The sequence below is a fragment of the Pelodiscus sinensis genome, chromosome 23, assembly GCF_049634645.1.
Source record: "Pelodiscus sinensis isolate JC-2024 chromosome 23, ASM4963464v1, whole genome shotgun sequence".
In the NCBI taxonomy this organism is placed as follows: Eukaryota; Metazoa; Chordata; order Testudines; family Trionychidae; genus Pelodiscus; species Pelodiscus sinensis.
Genome location: NC_134733.1, coordinates 20,456,849 through 20,478,625, shown reverse-complemented (window position 1 = coordinate 20,478,625; position 21,777 = coordinate 20,456,849). Strand labels below are relative to the sequence as shown.

The window sequence follows — 21,777 nt, the reverse complement described above, 5'->3', positions numbered from 1 at the left end:
TTGGGAATTTATCAACTTTAACAACAGCAGCAATAACAGCAGCTCTCAGCTAATGTCTTCTCTTATCCCCCTCTTTTACTGACATCTTTGGTACCATTGAACAGATGGTCAAAAATGGGGAAGGATTCTGGCTAAAATCTCCCTCCACTAAAAGGGAAAGGGACCAAGAGATGCTGTTACCAGTGAGGGCTCTTGCTTAATGCTTTATCTTTCCAACCCTTTGACTCTGTGTCTTTCCCCTTGCTTCCTGTGTCTGTAAGAAAAGGTTGAGATTATTTGTAATGGGGTGTTTGCCAGGGGACGAAGCAGGCTGAGGTCTCTGCTCACCAAACCCCAAACCATTTAACACTGTTTAATGTTGACTGGATTCTGTTAACACCCTTTGACTCTTTGAGCCTCTATGTTCCCTGTAAATGAATTCCACGGGTCCAAAAGCATGGCTGGGGGAAGGAGAAGAACAGCCCTTTATGGCTTGGAGGGGAGAGGAAAATGTGCTTGGTGGGGGTGGGCGATAGCTGGAAGACAGCAGCAGAGGAAGGGTAGGGTTGTTTATTACACAAGTGTGTTTAAATTCCCCCTCTCCAACAGTTGACATATGTTGGCAGATGGAATATAACAACAGTCAGGATTAAATACTGAGGGCAAATTTCTCCTCTCTGTTCCCAGGCAGATCTGTGACACATATTCCGTGCTTCTCCGATTCTTGTATCCACTGAAGGTCTCCTATCATAACCGCAGATCAGGAGCTCTCGGGGGAGGGACCGTTTTAGTTCTATGTGCATACGGTGCCTAAGACTCTGAGCTCTGGCTGAGCCCCCGAGTGGTACCTCAAAAATATAATAAAATAACTCTGCCACTGAGCTCAGTAGATGAAGAAGGGATGATTAGACAAGGGTTCCGGAGTTGGGAACTTCAGAGAGCATAATTTTGACCTCATATCATTTTTGCTGATAAATCCACCCTTACTGCCCTGGTCTACACTAGGGCTTTATTTCAAAATAACGCCCCCTAAGGTCGAAGGAATAAGCGGATCATGCACACTACTATTTCAAAACAACAGGCCGCTTATTTCAAAATCTGTACTTCCGCTTTTCTCAGGGCAGAACGCTCATTTTGAAATACTATTTCGAAAGAGCAGTAGTGTGGATGTGCCGGTGCTCCTATTTCAAAATAACGACTCCTCAGCGGAATTCAAACTAATTACTCCGCAGTGCTTCCTATGGCTCTAAGTCGAGGTAGAGCATCCTCATCAAGGGTGTGTCTAGACTACATGCCTCCTTCGACGGAGGCATGTAGATTAGCCAGATCGGAAGAGGGAAATGAAGCCGCGATTAAAATAATCGCGGCTTCATTTAAATTTAAATGGCTGCCCCGATCTGCCGATCAGCTGTTTGTCGGCAGATCGGGGGAGTCTGGACGCGATGCCCCGACAAAGAAGCCTTTCTTCATCGACACAGGTAAGCCTCGTGAAACCAGGCTTACCTGTGTCGATGAAGAAAGGCTTCTTTGTCGGGGCATCGCGTCCAGACTCCCCCGATCTGCCGACAAACAGCTGATCGGCAGATCGGGGCAGCCATTTAAATTTAAATGAAGCCGCGATTATTTTAATCGCGGCTTCATTTCCCTCTTCCGATCTGGCTAATCTACATGCCTCCGTCGAAGGAGGCATGTAGTCTAGACACACCCTAAGGGAACCCGCCTTGGACTCATTTTAAGGCTTCCCCGTAATGTGGACACACTAGTTCGATTTTGTTATTTCGGGAGTGATTAAATCAATTTTAGTTATTTCAAAATAGTTTCCTAGTGTAGACATGCCCACTGTGTCTATTGGACACCAGTCAAGCAAGCAGAGTACTTGGCAGGCACCTTCAATCCACCTCTTCCCTGCCGAGAAGAACAATGGGGCCTTATAGAAAAGGGTTCTATAGTTCCTTCCCCGTGACTCCTCCTACAGAACACAGCCCACCTCCCAGTGACTGTAGTGACACTGTTCCTATTGACAGCGGATCCTCTCCAAACTGTGCTGGATCCTCCGGGGACACGTTTCCTGTCTGCTGTGAAATGTACACACTGTTCCCAGGCGTCCCTTCATGACAGCCCTCTCTCTCCCCTGTCCATGTGTCTGGCTGGTGTATGAGCACTGGAGGGACAAGAGTCAATGTGCGGCGGCAATTTGGGAAAAGCCTATTGCTGGCATTAGGCTAGGATGGGACCTGGCAAGTCCCGACTTCCACGGGCACAAGCATCCCCCCAGGGCAGCCTGACTGATGATCATTGCAAAGACTCTGCTCACTGCTCTAAGGGTACATCTAAGCTACAGAGCTTTTCCGGGATCCAAGGAACGTGTCTGCTTTTCCGAAAAACGACGCGTTTTTTCGGCATCCCTGTAAACCTTGTTTTACGAGGAAGAAGGGATGTTCCGAAAGAGGTTTTTTCCCCGACATTTGGCCCCGTGTAGATGGGCTAAATGTCGGAAAAGCTTCTTTCGGAAGAAAGGCAGAAAAAGATATACCAATAGCAGTTCACAAGCTGCATATCTTTTTCCGACTTTTCTTTGTAGTGTAGACACAGCCTTAGCTTTCCTATAGCGCCCATGCCTTGGTAAGCCCGTCCTCACTGTGGCTATGTCTAGACTGCAAGCCTCTTTCGAAAGAGGCTTTTTCGAAAGATGCTTTTTTGAAAGTTCCGCTTGCAGTCTAGACGCTCTTTTTCGAAAGAGGCTTTTTCAAAAGTAAGCCGCTTTTTCGAAAGGCAGTCTGGATGCTCTCTTTTGAAAAACCCCTGTTTGCATTCAAGAACGCCTTTCTTCGAAAGAGCACTTTCGAAAAAAGTTGTTCTTCCTCGCAAAATGAGGTTTACCACCGTCGAAAGAAAAGCCGCGTTCTTTCGATTTAATTTCGAAAGAACGCGGCTGCAGTCTAGACACAGGTGAAGTTTTTTCGGAAAAAGGCTACTTTTTCGGAAAAAAACCCTGAGTCTGGACACAGTCAGGGCTATTCCTACAGTTTCTTTCTGCCTCCAAGAATTAAACATGTCTCCCCACCACATCCTGGGTCAAAGTCCACTAACTGCTATCGTTCTCTGCGGACGGGATTCAAGCTAGTATTCCTCTGGCCTAGAGCCTTGCCTCTGGTAAAAGGATACATTTCTACAGCCTTGCCTCGTTGGTCGCACCAAACTGTAGCACAAAAGCAGGATTGGAAAGGGCCATTTATGTGGCTCCAAAGGTGTGTAGAGGAGAGGGAATTATGCTCAGAAGTTTGATTTGGTAACTACATTTCTCACACTTTTAAATTTAAATAGCAAACAAAAAGGGGGGGCAAACATTTTCACTGCCTTTTTGAGACCATTTCCCCATTTCCCAACCAACTATAACAAAGATGGCCTATTTCCCCCATTTTCTTCTCCTCCTCTCTTTGGGTATGTCTAGACTGCATCCCTCTGTCAGCAGAGGGATGCAGATTAGGCAGGTCGACATTGCAAATGAGGCAGGGATTTAAATATCCCACACCTAATTTGCATAAAAATGGCCTCCGCATTTTGCTGACTCAGCACTTTGTTGGCAAAAAGCGGCAGTATAGAGGGGTATCTATTGAGAAAGAAAGCCTGCAAGGAGGCATAAGGGATCTGTCGAAAAAGGCTTTCTTTCTCAACAGATTCCCCTCTAGACGGCCGCATTTTGCCAACAAAGTGCTGAGTTGGCAAAACAAAACGGATATTTTTATGCAAATTAGGCACGGGATATTTAAATCTCTGCCTCATTTGCAATGTCAACCTGCCTAATCTGCATCCCTGTGCTGACAGAGGGATGCTGTCTAGACATACCCGTTTTTCCCCCTTGGCTCTGTTTTCCAGTGGCTACGGGTTTTTTGCTCTTTGTGTGTTCACTGTGACCTTCAAAGCATCTCAGGCCTTTGTTTGTGTCTGTCCACATGATGGCTTAGAAAACACAATGTGGTCCCACAAGCATAGCCCTGAGTGGATAGAAAATGTGTATCCGCATTCATAGCCACAAAAAAGAGCTGCAGCTACCTGCATCCATATCCACGGACGCGGCTACGCGCAGATATAAAGCGGACATCCTCAGATTTGCAGGGTTGTACCCACATGCCAGGGCAACGTGCTCAGTGTTAATTGCTCTAATTTCTGTTCGCCAGGCACCCGACAGGGCTGAGTGTGAAACGCCACCTGCAGACAACGTAAATGCCTCAGTGTTCATAATGTCAGCCCAGGAACTTGCTGCCCGGCTCTGCCAGGAAGGGGACCAGCACCTTGGTCTGGACGAGCTGCCACTCGCCACAGCTTTCTACATGGCTGCATTCAGCTGCAGTGCACTCCTGGCAGTACAGAAGGTCAAGTCCCTGGGGAAGGGACCGTGGGGGAAAGTGGTAGCCACCCTGGAGACGTGGTGCGCCGGCAAGAGCCCAATTCCCAGGATACACTGCAATGACTTGGCCATAGTGTCCCTGAACGTGGGAATCGCTGCCATCTTCCTATCCACCCTCAGTCCCAGCAACGTGGCTTCCTCTGTGTTCAAGATGGAGGCCATGCTCAGGCAGGGCCGCACTGAAGAAGTGGTGAGCCGGTGCAGCGCCCTGCTCAGCACCCATCCTGACCATTCGGTGGAGCTGCTGCTGACAAGGGCTTTGGCCTGGATGCTATCAGGGACCCACTCTGGGAACGGAGTTGTAGACTATATCCAAGCTTTCCTGATGCACCGGGCTGAGACGGTGGCCTATCTGCACAGCAGGCAGAGGGAACACCTATCTCTGGTGATCCAGACCTTCTCTGATTACCTCTTAGCACACCAGGAGAAGGGCCCAGAGAGCAGGGCCTTGGACGGCCAGCTGGGTTACTGTTATGAGTTCCTCGTTGCGTTGGCACCAAATGACATCCAGGTGTGCCGGGCACAGGCTGCATACCTCTTTGAGAAACACAAATACGAAGAGTGTGTGGCCATCTACAGCAGGGCTATGGAGGCCTTATCTGCTGATAGCAAGCCCAGAGATGAGAGGGCTTTGGGTGTCCTCCTGGGCCGGGCAGCTGCTTACTTCTCCTTGGACGGGCGGACACGGGAGATGTTGCAGGACTTGATAGAAGCCTTCAAGATAAGCCCTGGCCAAGCCAAGCGGCACTTTGAGGAGCTTTTCTCAGCTTGTGACGCTGAGAAGATTGAAGAACAGGCCAGAGCTGCCCTGGAGGGAGAGTTTGCGGCCTACCGGGAAGCGGTGCGTACTCGGCCTGAGCTCCGATGCGATGCCGGCACAGAACGGCTTTCCCCAGTCCTCCACACTCTCCAGTTCCTCGTGCAGGTCGCCACCGGGTCCAGGCGTGAGCTGAGTGTCCGGCTGGCAGATTGCCAGCTCCTCAGCAGGCATGTCAAGAGCGCCCTAAAGCTCTGCAACCATCTCCTGGCATCTGAGGAGAATACCTATTACAACAGCCTTCTGGTCCTGCGTGGGTTTTGTTACCTCCACGCCCACGCCTGTCAGCAAGCCCTACAGGACTTCCAGATGGTCATTGAGCATGACTCCCCGCACCCCACCAGTTGTATGAAAGCCCTGTGTGGGCGGGGACTTCTCCGGATTTTGGGTGGCAGTCCGTATCTCGCAGCCCTGGATTATATCACTGCTTGCCGGCTGAGATTAGACGAAACCATCCTCACTGTCAAGTCCTATGTGCCCTGGAACCAAAGAGGGCTGCTACTGAAAGTGCTCCAGGAAGAAGGGCAGAAGATACTGCAGAAAAAGCAGCATCCAAAAGACAGCTCAGCCGTCAGGCAGAAAAAAGGAGCAGGACTGAACGGCTTCCTGACGAAGGAAGGGTACGGCTGGGTGGGGTTGATTGGCTTGTGGGAGGGGGAATAGGACACAGACCCTTTGGGCATGTCTACACTACGGAGAAGATCAACCCTCTGGAGGTCGATCTTCTAGCATTCAATTTAGTGGGTCTAGTGTAGACTCCCCAAATTGAACGCTGAGGGAAGCCCTCGCCAGCATCCTGTACTCCTCATTTTGTGAGGAGTAAGGGAAGCCGACAGGAGCATGTGCTCCTGTTGGCCTCCCGCCGTGTAGATGCTCCAGCATCTCGGCTTAAAAGTAATCCGAATCCACCTATGCAAAATGCGTATCTTAAGCCAACCTGCCCGGTCTAGTGGAGACCAGGCCAATAAGTCCAGGTCAACAGTTGGTGGGAACCCTGCCCAAATAGATAATAGGCAAAAGCCACTGATGGCTGATCAGTGTCCTTACGAAACAAGAGGGAGGGAGTCTCTCTATGGTTGCTAATGGAGAAGATATCCACATCACAAAAACAGTCATTTCTGCTGCCAAAAGGCCCCTTCACTGGAAGTCCCAGCAGAGTTCAAGGAGCGAAAGTGCCCTGGAGACAACCTCTGTGTGCCCCCTAAAAAGGCCGGACCAGAACAGGGGTAAGCGATTGCAAAGGAAGCTTGATTTTCTGCAGCCTGTGCCGCACCTGCTTTCAGGATAAGAGAATAGGTTCATGTCCGGGGCTGGCAGTCGGGCACACTTACCCAGTGTGAAATTAACGAACATAACACTTCAGAGGAGAAACAAATCTAAGCAGGGTTATGGCATCTACATCCATTTAAGCTTCTGCTGCACCTTCTTCCACGGAGGGGGCTATAAATAAGATTAGCAGAGCTGGTTGCAATTTGTCAGTTGAATTTTTTTTAATGAGAAATTGGCTTGGGGCCGGGGGTGAGGGGAAGAGGTGGTGAAAAATATTATTTCTTTATAAATTGTCCACTTTTTCAATGAAGAATTGAATGCCAAACATATTTGTGTTCAATCTTCTGGTTTTTCATCAAAAAGAACAGAACATTTCTGTCACATATTTTCAAAGGCAATGTATTTTTTTCTTTACTTTCCATATTTTTCCGGGAACGTAATTGGCTATTTTCTTAACAGCCCCACAGATTGGGAAAGAAATAGGCTAAACAGTGCTATGAGAGTGAAGTGCTCTATTTGCAACCAGATTTCTATAGCTAATACAAGTGAGGATAGTTTAGGATGGTGTCTTACTAATAGTATCTAACTCTCTCTAGCATTTTCCTCAGTAGATCACAAAGTCCATTACAAAGCAGGTTAGTGTCATTATCATTGTCAAGGTTGTTCCCCACTCTGGCAATTTGAGTGCAGAAGGTGGAGGCCTGCAGGAGTCCTTAAAATACCCTGCCACTAAAGGCTTCTGTTTAAAAACTCCCCATGGTCACAAATTCCCTGGCCTTGGGTGGTACACTGTCACCACCCAAATACAAAAAACCCCTGAGAGCCCAGGAAGATGCATTGGGAAATTTCTTCCTTTGGGGTAACCCTAGGCTCTTTAACCCTTTCTCAGGAGAGAGCTTGCAAACAAACTGGAATTTCTTAATAGTGGATCTTCAGTCTCAGGTATGTACATACAGGACCTCCAGCCCTATAGGACACAGGAATCAGATCATAGTCTTAAAGGTGTTTGTATTATCAAAACAAAGAAGATATAATTGGTAAAGCACAGCTGGTTGTTAAGTATTACAGAGCAACTGGGAACAGGCAAATTAAAAGCAGAGGTTTGCCCCCTTGGAATTCAGTTTCAGTTACAATGTATGAGTTCAGCACAGAGGAGTTCACAAACCAAAAAATTAAGAAAATAATTGGATTGTGTCTAACTAAACATTCCCTGTTCTACTTACATCCCTGTTGTTTCAAGGTTTGGGTGGGTGGCAGATTCCTTGGGCATAAATATCACTGGAAAATCCATGTTCTTTTCCTGGCTCAGTCCCTCTCTCCCCCAGCTGTTGCTCTGAGCTTGCACAAAAGACTGAAGCAGGCAGAACCTATTTCAATTAAAATCTCTCACTCTTTTCCCATTGGCTTTCCTGGTTCCCTGCCAATGCTTCCTGGAGACCCATTGCCTCTGGGTTTAACCCTTTACAAGTAATTTTGTTAAATGAATGGTTGGGATGTCTAGAAAAAGGTAGTGCCCCTCCCATCCATCACAATCACCATTTTATAAATGGGGAAACTGAGGCACAAAGAGAAAATTAGTTCTACATAGTCACTCAGTAGACCAGTGGCAGAGCCTGGACTGGAACCCACATTTCTTAAGCCTACTCCAGTGCTCTTAAAGTGGGAGATTTTCTAACAAGACTGTTGCCACGTACGTGTGCTATTGTTTTGTAGCAATTTTTAGCATGGGAGAGTTCTTCAGTGGAGACCACACATTATTTTCTATACCTTATTTGGACTTAGATAGTGTCTAGGGGTATGTCTAGACTACATGGCTCCGTCGACGGAGCCATGTAAAATAGTTTACTCGGCATAGTCAATGAAGCGGGGATTTAAATAATCCCCATTTCATTAAAATAAAAATGGCCACTGCACTGTGCCGACAATCAGCTGATCCAGCACAGTGCGGCAGTCTAGATGAGGTGCGGTCGACAAGGGAAGCCTTTGTCGACCGCTCCGGAGAGTGAAACGAGGTTTATTGGAGTGGTCGACAAAGGCTTCCCTGGAGTGGTCGACAAAGGCTTCCCTTGTCAACCGCACTGCGTCTAGACTGCCACGCTGTGCCGGATCAGCTGATTGTCGGCACAGAGCGGCGGCCATTTTTATTGTAATGAAGCGGGGATTGTTTATATCCCCGCGTCATTGACTATGCCGAGTAAACTATTTTACATGGCTCCGTTGACGGAGCCATGTAGTCTAGACATACTCTAGGAGTCCCCATCATGGACAGGTACCCTCTTTTGGAGCCATGATTTTACCTGTAGTTATAAGATTGTTTACAAATAGGCGTTTAACAAAACGTTTACAATGAGGCTCAAATGTTGAAGTGACAAGAAAGTCTCCATTGCTGGAGATAGTGAGGTCTGACCACCATTTTCGTAAGGGCATCATTCAGAGCCAGCTACTCTGTATGAGCAATAGAGAAATTCCACTGGAATGATGAATTTTTGAAGGCTATTTTGTTTATGCAGGGATGCCTTCGGGGTTCACCAGCTGGCTTCTCTCTTGATGGAGCTGGACCCTTCTGACGAAGTATCTCAGATCCTATGTGCTGATGCCCTGTACCAACTGGATCGGGTGGAAGAAGCTCACAGAATCCTCTTGGTAGCCCTCTCTAAGAACCCCCAGAGCTCTCCCATCCTGGCAAGGCTGGCGCTACTGCAGCTGAAGAAGGGTTTCTTGTATGATGGCACTCAGGTAAAAAACCTCTGCCTAGCAACAAGGGCGAGGCAAAGTCCTTCTGTGGGTGAAATGACTGGGGAGGCCACTGTGTTAGAGATGTAGTAGGTCCACACTGCAGAGTGTTTTCAAGAAACTAACAATTAGTGTTTCATGATCTGGGACAAGAATATCTGTAAAATGCTGGGTCAAGCTGGTTGACAAATGGGTTAGAGTCTCATGGGAATATTCATGACAAAATTGTGCCTTTTCTTGATAGCAAATTTTCAACTTTTCAACCTGCTCTAATTCTGGGATGGGTAATTTTCCCTTAGAAGGAAAAGAAATAGACTATTGCCTTTCTCCTGCAGCTCTCTAGCCTTGCTAATGTGTCTCTGCGACTCTTGCCCAGTGCCTACATGAGGCAGCAAGACGACGTACAAACGGTTTCCATATTTTAGGATCTCTCGGGCTAGCAGATCCACATCTCTCGAAAGCAGAGGACACGCCTGTATTCGTGGCCCTGAAAATAAAGCTGTAGTCCTAAGAAATGTACTCTGTCGTGGATGGGTAAAGAATTACTTACTGTCTGTCACCAAGTGTCTCCAGATTCATGTCACTCGCCGGTGGAAATACTTGATTGAGAAACGCATTTTAAATCCCACAAGGTTCACCTGAAATCTGAGAACAGGCCCGTTGACAAAGGGGGACAAAGAGAGCTGGTGCCCCAAGGCCTGGTGATTCAAAAGGGTCTGGGACTCCCATGTCTATTACTGCAGCAGCAGCCACCACTGGAACCCCTGGCCCTTTAAATAACCGCTGAAGTGCCATGTGGCCGCTCCAGGGGGCACTGAAGTGCAGGTGGGAAAGGCTAGTTCCCAGCTCCACCCCTTCTGCCCAAAGCCCCACCCCTTCCAGGAATGCAGAGCTGCCCTCCCACACACCTTGCCCAGGGGCCCAGCAATGTGGTTGGCCCCCCTGTCTGAGATTATCTAATTCCCTCACCATCCCATCTAGGTAACCTAACACTTGGCCCGTCAGGTGAAAAGCTACCAGGAAAGTGAGTGATTAGCAGTTGAGATGTAATGCCCTCCGTTTCTAGTTGTGGCCCTGGCTGGTACTAAGGCCAGGTCTACACTATGCAAGAAACTCAACTTAAGATATACAACGCCAACTACATGACTAGTGTAGCTGGAGTCAACCTACTTTAAGTCAAATTTCCGCAATGTCCCCACTGTGGAAGGTCGACAGGAAAAACTTTCCTATCAGCTTCCCTTACTCCTCACAACCCCATGGAGTACTGAGATCAATTTAGTGGGTCTTTAATAGACCCGCTAAATTGAACCCCAGAAAATCGATCTCTGGAGCGTCGATCTCCAGGTAAAGTGGAAATCTGGCCTAAGAGACCCAGAAGTCCCTTCCCCTCTCTGGTGTTAGATAATGGCTTGTCTTAAAGAGCACCCAAGTGCCAAGCTGAGTTGATATTCAGACTCTTCCACTCCATGGCAGCCCCTGGATCATGTTCATTGCATACACACACCTTCCACTGAAACCAAGTATGGAGACTCTCTGAAGAGTCACTTCCTAACAACATATGGCAGCCTAGGGGAAGAACATCGGTGGCACATGTATGTATTGAGGATGAAATCTGTGACCATGCTCTGATACAATGTGGTAGACATGGCACTGAGCCTATGGTTACAGCAAAGCCCCAGCAGTCTGGATATCTGGGATTTATGGACATAAACTCACTGCATGAAATTTAACTTCCACATTTTATTGGATCCAAGTGTGATGATAATTAATAAGACTTGCCCACTTTAGAATGGGAACTGATCAGCAAATGTGTCTTCCTGTCAATCCGCGGAGCCTAGCCTACAGCAGGTGCCACCAAAACATGGACAGAATAAGAAAATAATAAGCTTCCTATATTATCCCTGGCAAAACTGTTTTGGGGTCCTTGGATGAACAAGGCAGATGCTTGTGGGAGTGGGGACGTTGCCTGTTAAATTGCAAGGGATTTGAATATTTTAATTTGTGCTAAGCAGATGGAACTGCCAAGAGCAAACAGTTACAGGGCCATTGCTTGCCAGCAGAGGGCACTGTTGCATTTTTAATCTATGTAATAAATCCTCTTGATGAAAAGGAGAATAGTATTCCATCAAACCAAAGGTGTATTTTTTTCCACAGTGGAGTATAAAACTATGCTATGTGCAGAGACTGTAAGGGCTGTGAGTGAATGATACCAGTCTTGAGAGTTCACATAGGGTCCGTCTACACAGCAGTGTTATTTCGGAATAACTGATGTTCCGAAATAATGTAGTGCGTGTCTACACTACAAGCCTTTATTTCAAAATAATGTCGAGCTCGAGGGCTTCTTACTCTGACTCCTGGTAGCCCTCATTTTACAAGGAATAAGGGAAGTCAAAGGAAGAGTGCTCTTCCTTCGACTTACCACTGCATTGACAGAAGCCGAATTAAGCTACAGCTTCTCCCCAACTTACAAACCGCTTACGGACCAAGCAATTGGTCGTAACTCGGTTTCTTTGTAAGTCGGACCCCATAGAGTTACATGCGACCGCGCTGTTTGTAAGCATGGATTGCGTTCGTAACTCGGGGTCCACCATTTACGACAGCTTCGGTCGTAAATGCGAACGATCATAAGTCGACCGTTCACAACTCAGGGACTGGCTATACTTCAACTTCAGTTACGCAATTGATGTAGCTGAAGTTGCGTAGCTTAATTTGACTGTAGCCCTGCTGTGTCGGCATACCCATATAGTCCTGGGACAGTCTGACTTTAACAAGCTTTTTAATGTTCTTGCCATTTGGAATCACATTTTTTTTCTTTCAGATATGCATAAAAACTATGATTGTAAATCCACTGCTTTACTCTTTGGCCAGGACAAGTTACCGAAAGGGGCATATTCCATGATAGAATCATACTTGAACACTTGTGAAAGTTAGTCTTTCCTTTCGAATTTTCCAAATGCCGCAAGCGTTGATAGCCATCAAGAATGCTCAGAACAAGTTGATGACAAGGATCTGAAAGACAGCGGTAGATTTCCCATACTTCCCCCTGTCCCTTAATGACACAGCTCACATGTCTATGCTGCTCCATCTGCATTTGTTTTGTACCAATCACTGCAGAAATGTAGTGCTGTTGCAATCCTTGAGTGGTGAGATTTTAAGTCTTCTTCACACATGCACGGCTGTGCACAACTGGCCATGAAAAGCTGAGCCTAATGTCAACATTTTCTCATCAGAACAGGAAGGAGGGAGGAGAGAACTTAGGGTGAAATCACTGCATTCATTTAGGCTTTAATGCTTCTTTATTCTATTTATACCATGTTTTATATGAAAAAAAGTTCCTATCCAAGTTGGGGACTTGCCTTTCTGGTGCAACAGACAGCACGCTTTCTAAAAGGAGGTAATAAAGAGAACCCAACATTTACCCAGCAACCATCCCAAAGCCCTTTGCAAATGAAATGAAGTCCTTGTCGCCCACCACACACATGTATTCACCTCTGGTGAAGTGTGGCAGCTGTGTAACAGAACATGAGCATTTTTTGGACACTCAATACACTTCCTGATGGAAAGTTCACAGAGGACTTCCTATAGCAGGATGTGACTTTTCTGAGTTGGAATTTCACCATGATGTTGCTTTTCTTGTGCACACTGTAAATGGGATCTTTAATGACTGGTTTATTTATCGCCATCCAAAAGATAGCAGCACAGACGCCTTCAGCACGGTAGGGGACATTAGAGGGACGTGTCTCTCTGTTTGTGATAATTGGACCTACACATTTACCATATTTGTCAGTTCAGCTGTAAAAATGGAAGCTGTTCTTTGATGTCTTTTCATAGATTTTTGCTTTTATGGCCCAGCAGAGGCCATGTCTGTACTAGGAAATTGTTTCAAAATAACTAAATTTGAAATAAGAACTCCTGAAATAACAAAATCAAAATAGCGTGTCCACACTATGAGGAACCCTCAAAAATAGTCCAAGGCAGGCTTTGTTATTGTGGATACACTACCTTGTCTTAGAACCCCAGGAAACACTGGGGAGTAATGAGTTTGAAATACTCTGGGGAGTCATTATTTCAAAATAGCAGCAGCAGAGCGTCCACACTGCCGGTCTTTCGAAATAACTATTTTAAAATAAGCGCTATTCCCCTAGAGGCATGTCTACACTAGAAAATTATTTTGAAATAACTAAATTTGAAATAATTCCTGAAATAACAAAATCGAAATAGCGTCAATCCCCTAGGAAAGCAGAAGTACAAATTTCAAAACAACCAGCCCATTGTTTCGAAATAACGGGCGTGGGCATGTGGATGCTCCACAGATTATTTCAAAATAAGGGGGGTTGTTTCAAAATAACTCACTAGTGCAGACCAGGGCTGAGATTCTGCCTCCAGTCTCTCCACCAGAGCAACTCTCGTTTGGGGCCATTATGGGACAGTTCCGCTCTCCTTGAATGTTATAACATTTTTCATAATTCTTTGCCCTTTTCTTTACCATCTCTAATAAGAACCAACCTTTCTTCCCAAATCAAAAACAACCCCTACTCCAAAATGTGGAATGTTGGATAGCATTTTTCCTGTCTTTCTTTCAGAATGTATGCTATTTCTGTGTTTCACGGCCCTGTCCAGAGCAAAAGAGAGTAGCACCAATTTGCTTTTGCATTTCAACACCCAACTATTGCATTGCCGAACTGGCTATTTCCTTTTCACATGGAAGTTACATTGAGATTGGCTGTCCTTTTACATTCTAGGTTCTCGTTCCGTGTTTGCCAAACTTTTCAGGTTGACAGTCTCTTATTGAAAGTTGAAAATGTTCCTAACTCTCCCCCTTACATTTATTATAGAATAGAAAGTAAGAAATGCATTAACAATAGCAATACAATGCCTATAGAATTTATTTTGTGTGTATTTCAAGAGATTGACAGAGAATACGTGGCCGTGTGGGTAGGAGAGGAGGGGAGAAGGTCCCTGTGTGGATGTAAAAGGGGCAATATGACTAGCACAGCTCTTCTATTTGATCTCACACCCTTTGAAGCTTTGGGCTGCATTGAAGTTATTTGGAAAATTTTATTTTCCTTGCTTTGGCATTGGAATAAAATCTTCAACACTTTGTGACCCCTCCCTATCCCTCACTGCTTTTCATCACTCTCCCCGGGGATCATGAGCCCTGGCTGAGGAATACTATTCTAGTTCAAACCCAAACTGTTAGACTTAATCTGCTAGACTTAATCTGGTTCTCCTATGTCTATGCCTTGGATCCTGTCTGATTTCCAGTAATGTCAATTTCACCGTCCTCCCGTTTTGTTTTTTTCTCTCTCTCTCTCGCTATTCTTGTTAAGTTGCTAAAGAAAGTGATCCAGATCGGAGACACTTCCTGCCTCCAGCCGATCATGGATATTTTCAAAGATGAGGACCGAAGGCTGATGCACACTCACTGCCACTCCAGGGCTATGACCATTCTGAAGAATAAGCAGGGAGATACTTACATCAAAGAAGCCATCGCCTACCTTTCCTTTGCTATCATCGCCTCAGGTAGGCGTGTGAGAGGGCTAGTTCTGGGGGAAGTAGCCTAGAGTGTGGACAGACTCCAAATTGACTATGTATTTGAGAGAGTCTCTGTCTGTCTGCCTGTCTATGAGTCTGCCTGTTCAAGAACGCCTCGTAAATTATAAGAGCAACTATATATTGAGAGAGTTTCTGTGTCTGTCTGTCTGTCCATCTCTCTGAGTCTGTTTGTTCAAGAACTCCTCTGGACCACCAAATTTGACAGGCAGCTTCTTCTTATCATAACTTAAAGCAAGGTCAGGGTTTGGTTGTGCCAGGACATTGGGATGTGACTGGAATGTCACTGTTTCTCACTTAATGGAAAAGGAGGGCTTTGCTAGCAGGGACAGTTGTACTGTATAACAACCACAGGGGGGCAGCAAGGGGTCAGGGATGGGGACCGGGAGAGCTATAACCCCGTGGGGGCAGCAGGGGACAAGGGTGGAGAAGGGGACAGTGATATACTATATATCTGAGAGTATTTGTTTGTTTGTGTGTCTGTTTGTCTCTGTGGCTGTCTGTCCTCCAGCAAGAGGACATGCACCCCTCCCCTGGCTGAGCCCGCTGCAGCTGCCACAGCCCAGGAGAGGCACTTCTCACCTGGCCCCATGCTGCCATGGTGAGAGAGGGATGGGGTTGTCCCCTCTCACCGGGGCAGCCTGCATCCAGAACCTCTCACCCCAGAGCAATGGTTTCAATGAAGGACCTGAGCAATGCTGGGTAAATCCATGACCAAAGTCCTTCACATCCAACAGCTACTTTTTGGCCTGTGTGAAATGAGTTGGCTGGACTCAGTTGATCCCCAGTGGTTTAGGTTAGGTATCTAAACGTAAGGGCAGTTCAGCTCTGGAAGGGGCTTCCAAAGGAGGTTATGGAAACCCTGATTGGTGGAGGTTTTTAAGAAGAGGCTGAACAAACTCCTGTCAGGGATGGCTGAGGTTCCCCTGGCTCTGCCTCAGCACAGGGGGCTCGAAGTGATGAGCTCTCGAAATGCCCTACATTTCTATGATTGTGGGAAAAGTCATACGGCTCATCTGGAAATTCCCCTGGAGAATCCAGCCCTGGCTAGAATCAGGAAGGCCCCACCCTTTAGTGGGGAGGGCAGCACACTAAGAGTCAGGAGATCTGGTTTCTGTTCTCGTCTCTGCTACTAACTGAGTTGTATGCCCTTGGGTAAGTCACTTCACTTCTCATTCCCCTCCCACTTCTTTGTCTCTTGCTAGCTCTACGAAGCAGGGACTGCCTCTCTGTGTGCTTGTGCAGCACCCGGCAGAGTGGGGGCCCCTAGACACTGCTCTCAAATAAACCATGAATCATTCCAGACGAGATCAAAATGGGGGATAGGGCAGAGGTCTCTACAATCGTGACTGGTGTGGAGACCATGACTAAAGGTGTGCTAGTGACCATGCTACATAACTCAGGAACCGGGGTCACCCAATACAATTAACAGGCAGGTGCTGAGCAAACATAAGGCAGCGTTTCTTTCCCTAACGCCCAGTCGGCCTGTGGAGCTTGCTCTCAGGGGATGTTGTAAAGGCCAAAAGTGTAACTGGCTTCAAAACAGGGATGTTAAAAATAGTTGACTACGGTAACCATGTAACCGCTAACATCCTTAGCAGCTGTACGGTTATATAGCTCTCTGCCGTAGAAAAGGGAGGAGACCCCTTGCCCACCAGGTTCCCGGGGAAGAGGCTTCACTGCCCTGGGAGCCGGCTGACTTTAACCGATACCATTAACCGATAAGCACCTATTGTGTAAATAGTTAATCGGTTAAACTCCGACTCAAACAAGAATGAGTTATGTCCATGGAGGGTAAGGCCTACCAGAGACACAACCCCATGCTTAGTGTGTCTGGCTGCCAGAAGCTGGGACCGGCCGGCAGGGGATGGATCGCTTGTGCATTCCCTCTGATGCATCTGCTCTCACAAGCCGGGAAAGTGGGCTGGACCAGTGTTTCTCAAAGTTTTTTTATAAAGTACCCCTTTTTCAAAAAAAAAAAAAAAAAAAAAAAGGAACCTCAGTACCTACAGTTTTCAGACCCACAAAACTTTTTTTCTGCCACTACAACACATTTGTTTAAACAATCGTAGCCAGGCGGGCAATTAAATTTGTGGATGTAAAAAGTAGAAAAATAATAAAGCACTGTAAAACTGAAAACAAAAATTCAGTTTCCTCCAAATTCCGAGTTGTGCTGATGTACCTCCTAGACTTCTCTCAAGTACCCCTAACGGTACTCGTACCACTGGTTGAGAAACAGTGGGCTAGACCGACCATTGCTCGGACTCAGGCTTGGTGTTCTCATAAACGACTGTACGGGTGCTTTGGGGCTGTGGGCATCTGTTCGCTTCAGCTCCTGTGGTAACATTTTCAAAACCATGTCGCTTATTGAGGAGCCAAGGCTGCAGATGCTGCTTCACCAGCGGCACTTAGGGACCTATGTTACGGAAGCCCATTTGAAAATGTTACCATGCCCTTCATGTCTGAATTGCTCTGGAAACCTTTCCCCGCGATCGCTGCCTTGTTTCATGCAGACAGCAAGTGGCAGGGAAGGGCTGCTGGAACTACCTCACTGGAGAAGGCTTCGCCACTCAGAAAGCCTCGGTGGAAGTAGGGCGTCTGGTCCTGGGCACCACATTTCAAGAAAGATGTGGGGGATTTAGAAAAGGTCCAGAGAAGAGCAACACGAATGATTAAAGGCCAAGAAAACATGAGCTCTGAGGGAAAATGAAAGAATTTTGTTTTGTTTTGTTTTGGAAAACAGAAGACTGAGAGGGGACATGATAGTGGTTTTCAAGTATCTAAAAGGCTGTCAGAAGGAGGAGGGAGAAAATTGTTCTCCTTGGCCTCTGAGGACAGGACAAGAAGCAACGGGCTTCAACTGCAGCAAGAGAGGTTTAGGTTGGACATTAGGAAAAACTTCCTGCCTGACAGGTTGGTGAAACACTGGAATAAGTTGCCTAGGGAAGTTGTGGAATCTCCATGTCTGGAGACATTTAAGAACAGGTTAGACAGACACCTGTCAGGGATGGTCTAGACAGTGCTTGGTCCTGCCGTGAGGGCAGGGGACTGGACTCGTTCACCTCTCAAGTTCCTTCCAGTTCTAGTGTTCTATGATTCTGTGAACTCATTCTCAGTCTGCTACCCCGTGCAGTGTTCTGCAACCTCCCGCGTTAGTCATGCTGGTGGGATACATTCTGTTTCTTCTGTGTGAAGCTCTGTTTGGTATCATAAACGCCACCCAGGCTCTACTTGTCCTCTGCAGGTGTGTCAGACAGATTCCCTGCTAAAAAGTTACCCCAGGCTCTGCACATTACCTCAGCTTGCCCCGAAGAGAGAGCTGCTTGGGAAATATCTCTGGCATGTTCTGAGCACCTCTCTATTCTCCAGGCAATCTGGCCTGCATGCAGCGCAAATGTGATGACAGTCGCCTCTAGGAGAAGCAAGCGTGTAAAAAGGGAAACTGCTAATTGCCATGAGATGGCCCCATTTCACAGCTCAGGCATTCAGGCTTATCTGCGTCCCACCTGCTGGAGCAGCGGCTTGTTAAGAAACGGACCTGGTCTTTTCCTGGCGCTGATCGTTACAGTCCCACAGATGTTCACAACATTTGGTGTTGGAGCTTCGCTTGGAGGGGAGAAGCCTTGCTCCTGAGAAGGAAATGGGGAAAGGCACATCCTCTGGCACAGCCCTCTGGGCAGCTGTGTGACAGGCTGCACTCCCAGGAAAAGAATATTGATAATGGATCCAATATGGGGCCGCCGCTGTGACTGATCCCAACCCTGGGCACATGAAGACACTTGCAGGAAAGGCTGTGAACGCCAGGAGCTGGGTGAGCAAAGGAGAGACTCGTTCTCGGCAGCCTCCGGGTAAATATCTTGTACATTTCATATCCAAATGATGGATTTAGTTGGGATCAGAGATAAGAGAACCTGAGTCTCTCACACTGCCATGTCCTGAGCATCCTTGAGCAATAAGTGAGACAGAGCCATCGGGGTTATTATCCAAGCCGGAGCAGTGGACATTGTCTGATTCCATAACCTCTGATCCTACCAAGTCCTCTCGCTGCTAAACGGCTCCGCTTCTGCCTCCCAGCATCACCTCCCATCCAGGGTACTTTCTCTCCCATTGTGCTGCCACTCATGGGTTATAGCTACATCCAAATCAATCAGAGGTGTCCTCCTAACTAGCATGGGCCTGCCCATAGTGATTGTCTCCTCAGCATGTCCCTTGGAGCTACAATAGGTGGAGGACCTCCTTTGGCACTGCTCTTGGCTAGGGTAAAATGGAGAGGTGCTTTCACGCCATCCCCTCTTGGTTTGCTTCCAAACACCAAAAACACTTCTGATTTCTTTGACCGCAGCCACACACTGCTCCCTCTGAGAGGGCTAGGCCCAGTCCCCACTGCTGAGTGAAGGAGCATGGGAGTAGGGTTGCCAGGTGTCCGGTATTGACCCGGTTAGTCCAGTATATTCGCCCCCCTTGTCCGGGAAAAAAATTCAGAAAATACCGGACACCTAAAATGTCTGGTATTTTCTGATTTTTTCCAGACCAGCAGGTGAAAATCCTGGGGGCTTATCTGGTTCTGCAGGGGAACTCTGATGGAAGGCAGCCGCCAACAACTTGGTAGGGGCCAAAAAGCCTCAAAAGCATTTCTTAAAGGGGCCATGCTGGGTTTGTTTGTTTGTTAATTTTATTTTTATTTTTTTTTTGCTCAACAGCTTTGGTCTCCCTCTTTTTTTTCTCAACAGAACTTTTTCCCCCTTGGTTTTTTTTTTTTTTTTTTTTGTGGGGGGAGTGCGGTATTTTTGGTTAAACCATCTGGCAGCCCTACATAGGAGACCCCTGTAACTTCCTAGAGAGACGCTTTCTAGGTTTCCTAGGCAACTCAACCCGAAAGGCCTGATCAAAGCAATTTCGTGACCCACAGCAGACCCCAAACAAACAGCAGTTGTGAAATTTCTCTTCCCTGCTTGCAATCGTGGTCCAGGAGAGAGAGGCAGAAAAGGAAAGCAGAGCCATCCCTCTTCTGAGGAAACCTCAGATCGCCCTGGGGTTTGGAGAATCGATCAGTACAGCCAGCAAAGAGCAGCTATCACCCTGGCAGGCCAGCGTTGCTCTGAACAGCAGGTCTTGCTCGTGGCCAGGTTGGGAAAGGTCCACGTAAACACGGGGCCATCGGATGAAACAGCCTGAGATGAAAATTGGCAAACAACCTACCGAAATGAGGGCCCACAGAGGGTGAGGGTGGAAGTTCCGCAGAGCAAATGTGGGGAAAGCCTCTAACCCTAGACAGGGCCGTCCTTAGGCATACGCAGAATGCACAGCTGCGTGAGGGCAGCTCTAAATTTGAGGCTGCCCCAAATTTAGTGGTGCCCTAGGCAGGTGCATGCTGTCTATGCCTAGGGCCACCGGCAACCAGGTGCAAGCAGTGTTGGCTCTGGACGCCAGCCCCAGCCCCCCCTCCCAAGCTGTGCCCAGTCACTGCTCATCCGTTCCACCTACGAAGGGTCAGGAGCAAGGCCACATCTCTGGGAGGGGACCCTGACAGGGCTGGGGGCAGAGGCTGTGGGCAAGTGTGGGTCTGATGGCAGAACCCGATACAGCAAACAGACCCCAGGCATGGGGCTGGTTGCAAAACCCCGGCCTCGGGACTGGCGGCATCTGGGAACCCACATAAATGTGGGGGTGCTGCAGCCGTCCCCCCACTTCCCTTGCCTAGAGTTCCTGCCTCTGCACCTGCCCCTGCAGCCCTGCGTGCAGCTCCCACCCTGTTCCTCTCCGCCTCCGTGTAGGGCACCGGACATCATAAGGACGGCCCTGTGCCTGGATGCACTGAGACTCTGTTACCAATGAAGCCATTGGCGCTGTGTTCCTTCACACCAGCGGGATACTGAGTAGAACTTAATTCTCTACATAGGTTCTGACATCGCCCTCAACACCGTGACATCGGAACCCTTTCTAGGGGCCTATTAAGCAATGGGATGATTGTCCCGGGGCACTTGAGTGATGAGTTCCATCAAGCAAAAACATCTTATTAACCCTTTCAACCTCCCCAGCCTTTAAAACTGAGAACAATAAAAAATTAAACAGAGAAAAGAAAGTATCTAAGAGAGCCATATCTTTAATGTATAGGGAAAGCCCATCAGAAGGGCCCATGCCTGGAGCCCAGAGACCTGCATTCTGTGTCCTAGTCTGCCCTGTGCACTGTTTGGCCTTCGGAAGGTTACGGGGCCTGATCTCGGGCTCAGGGGTGTCAATGAGAGTCTGTCTCTTCTAAGAGATCAGCCTCATTCTGAGTGGGTCCGGTCTGGGGGCCCAGCTTCAGAGATCTAGGGTCTGGGTTCTGTGGTCCAGCATTCCCTGTAAGCTGGGCGCATGCATGGCCACCTCAGCAAGATTCAGGTGCTGCCCAGCTGTTTAGAAGAGCATCTACAGTCCCTAGGATGTGTTTCTATTGGTGGTGCACATCTACACATGCCTCCGTGCACATAACAAAATTTATTCCACCCATGGGGGGGATGAGAGGGAACATTGCTCTGGACTTCCACTGAATGCACCTCTCCTCTAACAGATACATTTCCAAATGGGTCTGCTGATTTTGGTACCCCAATTTTTCAGACACCCTGGGTGTCTCAGTCTAGGTATCCAAATGAGAACAAAAAATATGGGCCACATGTGAAAAAGTCATACATAACTAATTACAAGCTTTTCCCGCCAATCCCTCCAGGAGACTCACTTCTGCTGGGACACCTGCCGATAATCCAAAAGCTACAATAACTAGCTAATATCCACTATTTATTGATTCGTGTCTTTTATCTGAAGCCAGAAATCTGTGCCCATAGCTGGTCTATGTAATTGCACAACCCTCCTGGTGTTCCTCCTCCACCTTTGTCACAAGATTCCTTTTGGTTTTTTGTCTTTGTAAACTCTTTGGAGCAGGGAACGCATGTGTGCATCTATCTGCACTCTGGGGCCCCTGGTTCTGACTGGTCATGTACAGTACAGCTGCACTAGACCGGTTATATCTCGAACAGGA

The 21,777-nt window shown here is 47.5% G+C and overlaps 1 protein-coding gene across 1 annotated transcript in view; it reads left to right on the top strand.

The window, feature by feature from the left end:
* The window catches only part of TTC34 (tetratricopeptide repeat domain 34), a 66,003-nt gene that overhangs the window by 1,775 nt on the left and 42,451 nt on the right, over positions 1-21,777 (top strand). The window contains exons 2-4 of the mRNA XM_025185467.2: positions 4,158-5,824; positions 8,984-9,209; positions 14,537-14,729. Of these exons, the coding sequence (XP_025041252.2) occupies positions 4,221-5,824; positions 8,984-9,209; positions 14,537-14,729 (2,023 nt within the window). The 5' untranslated portion in view covers positions 4,158-4,220. The remainder of the gene's footprint in view (positions 1-4,157; positions 5,825-8,983; positions 9,210-14,536; positions 14,730-21,777) is intronic.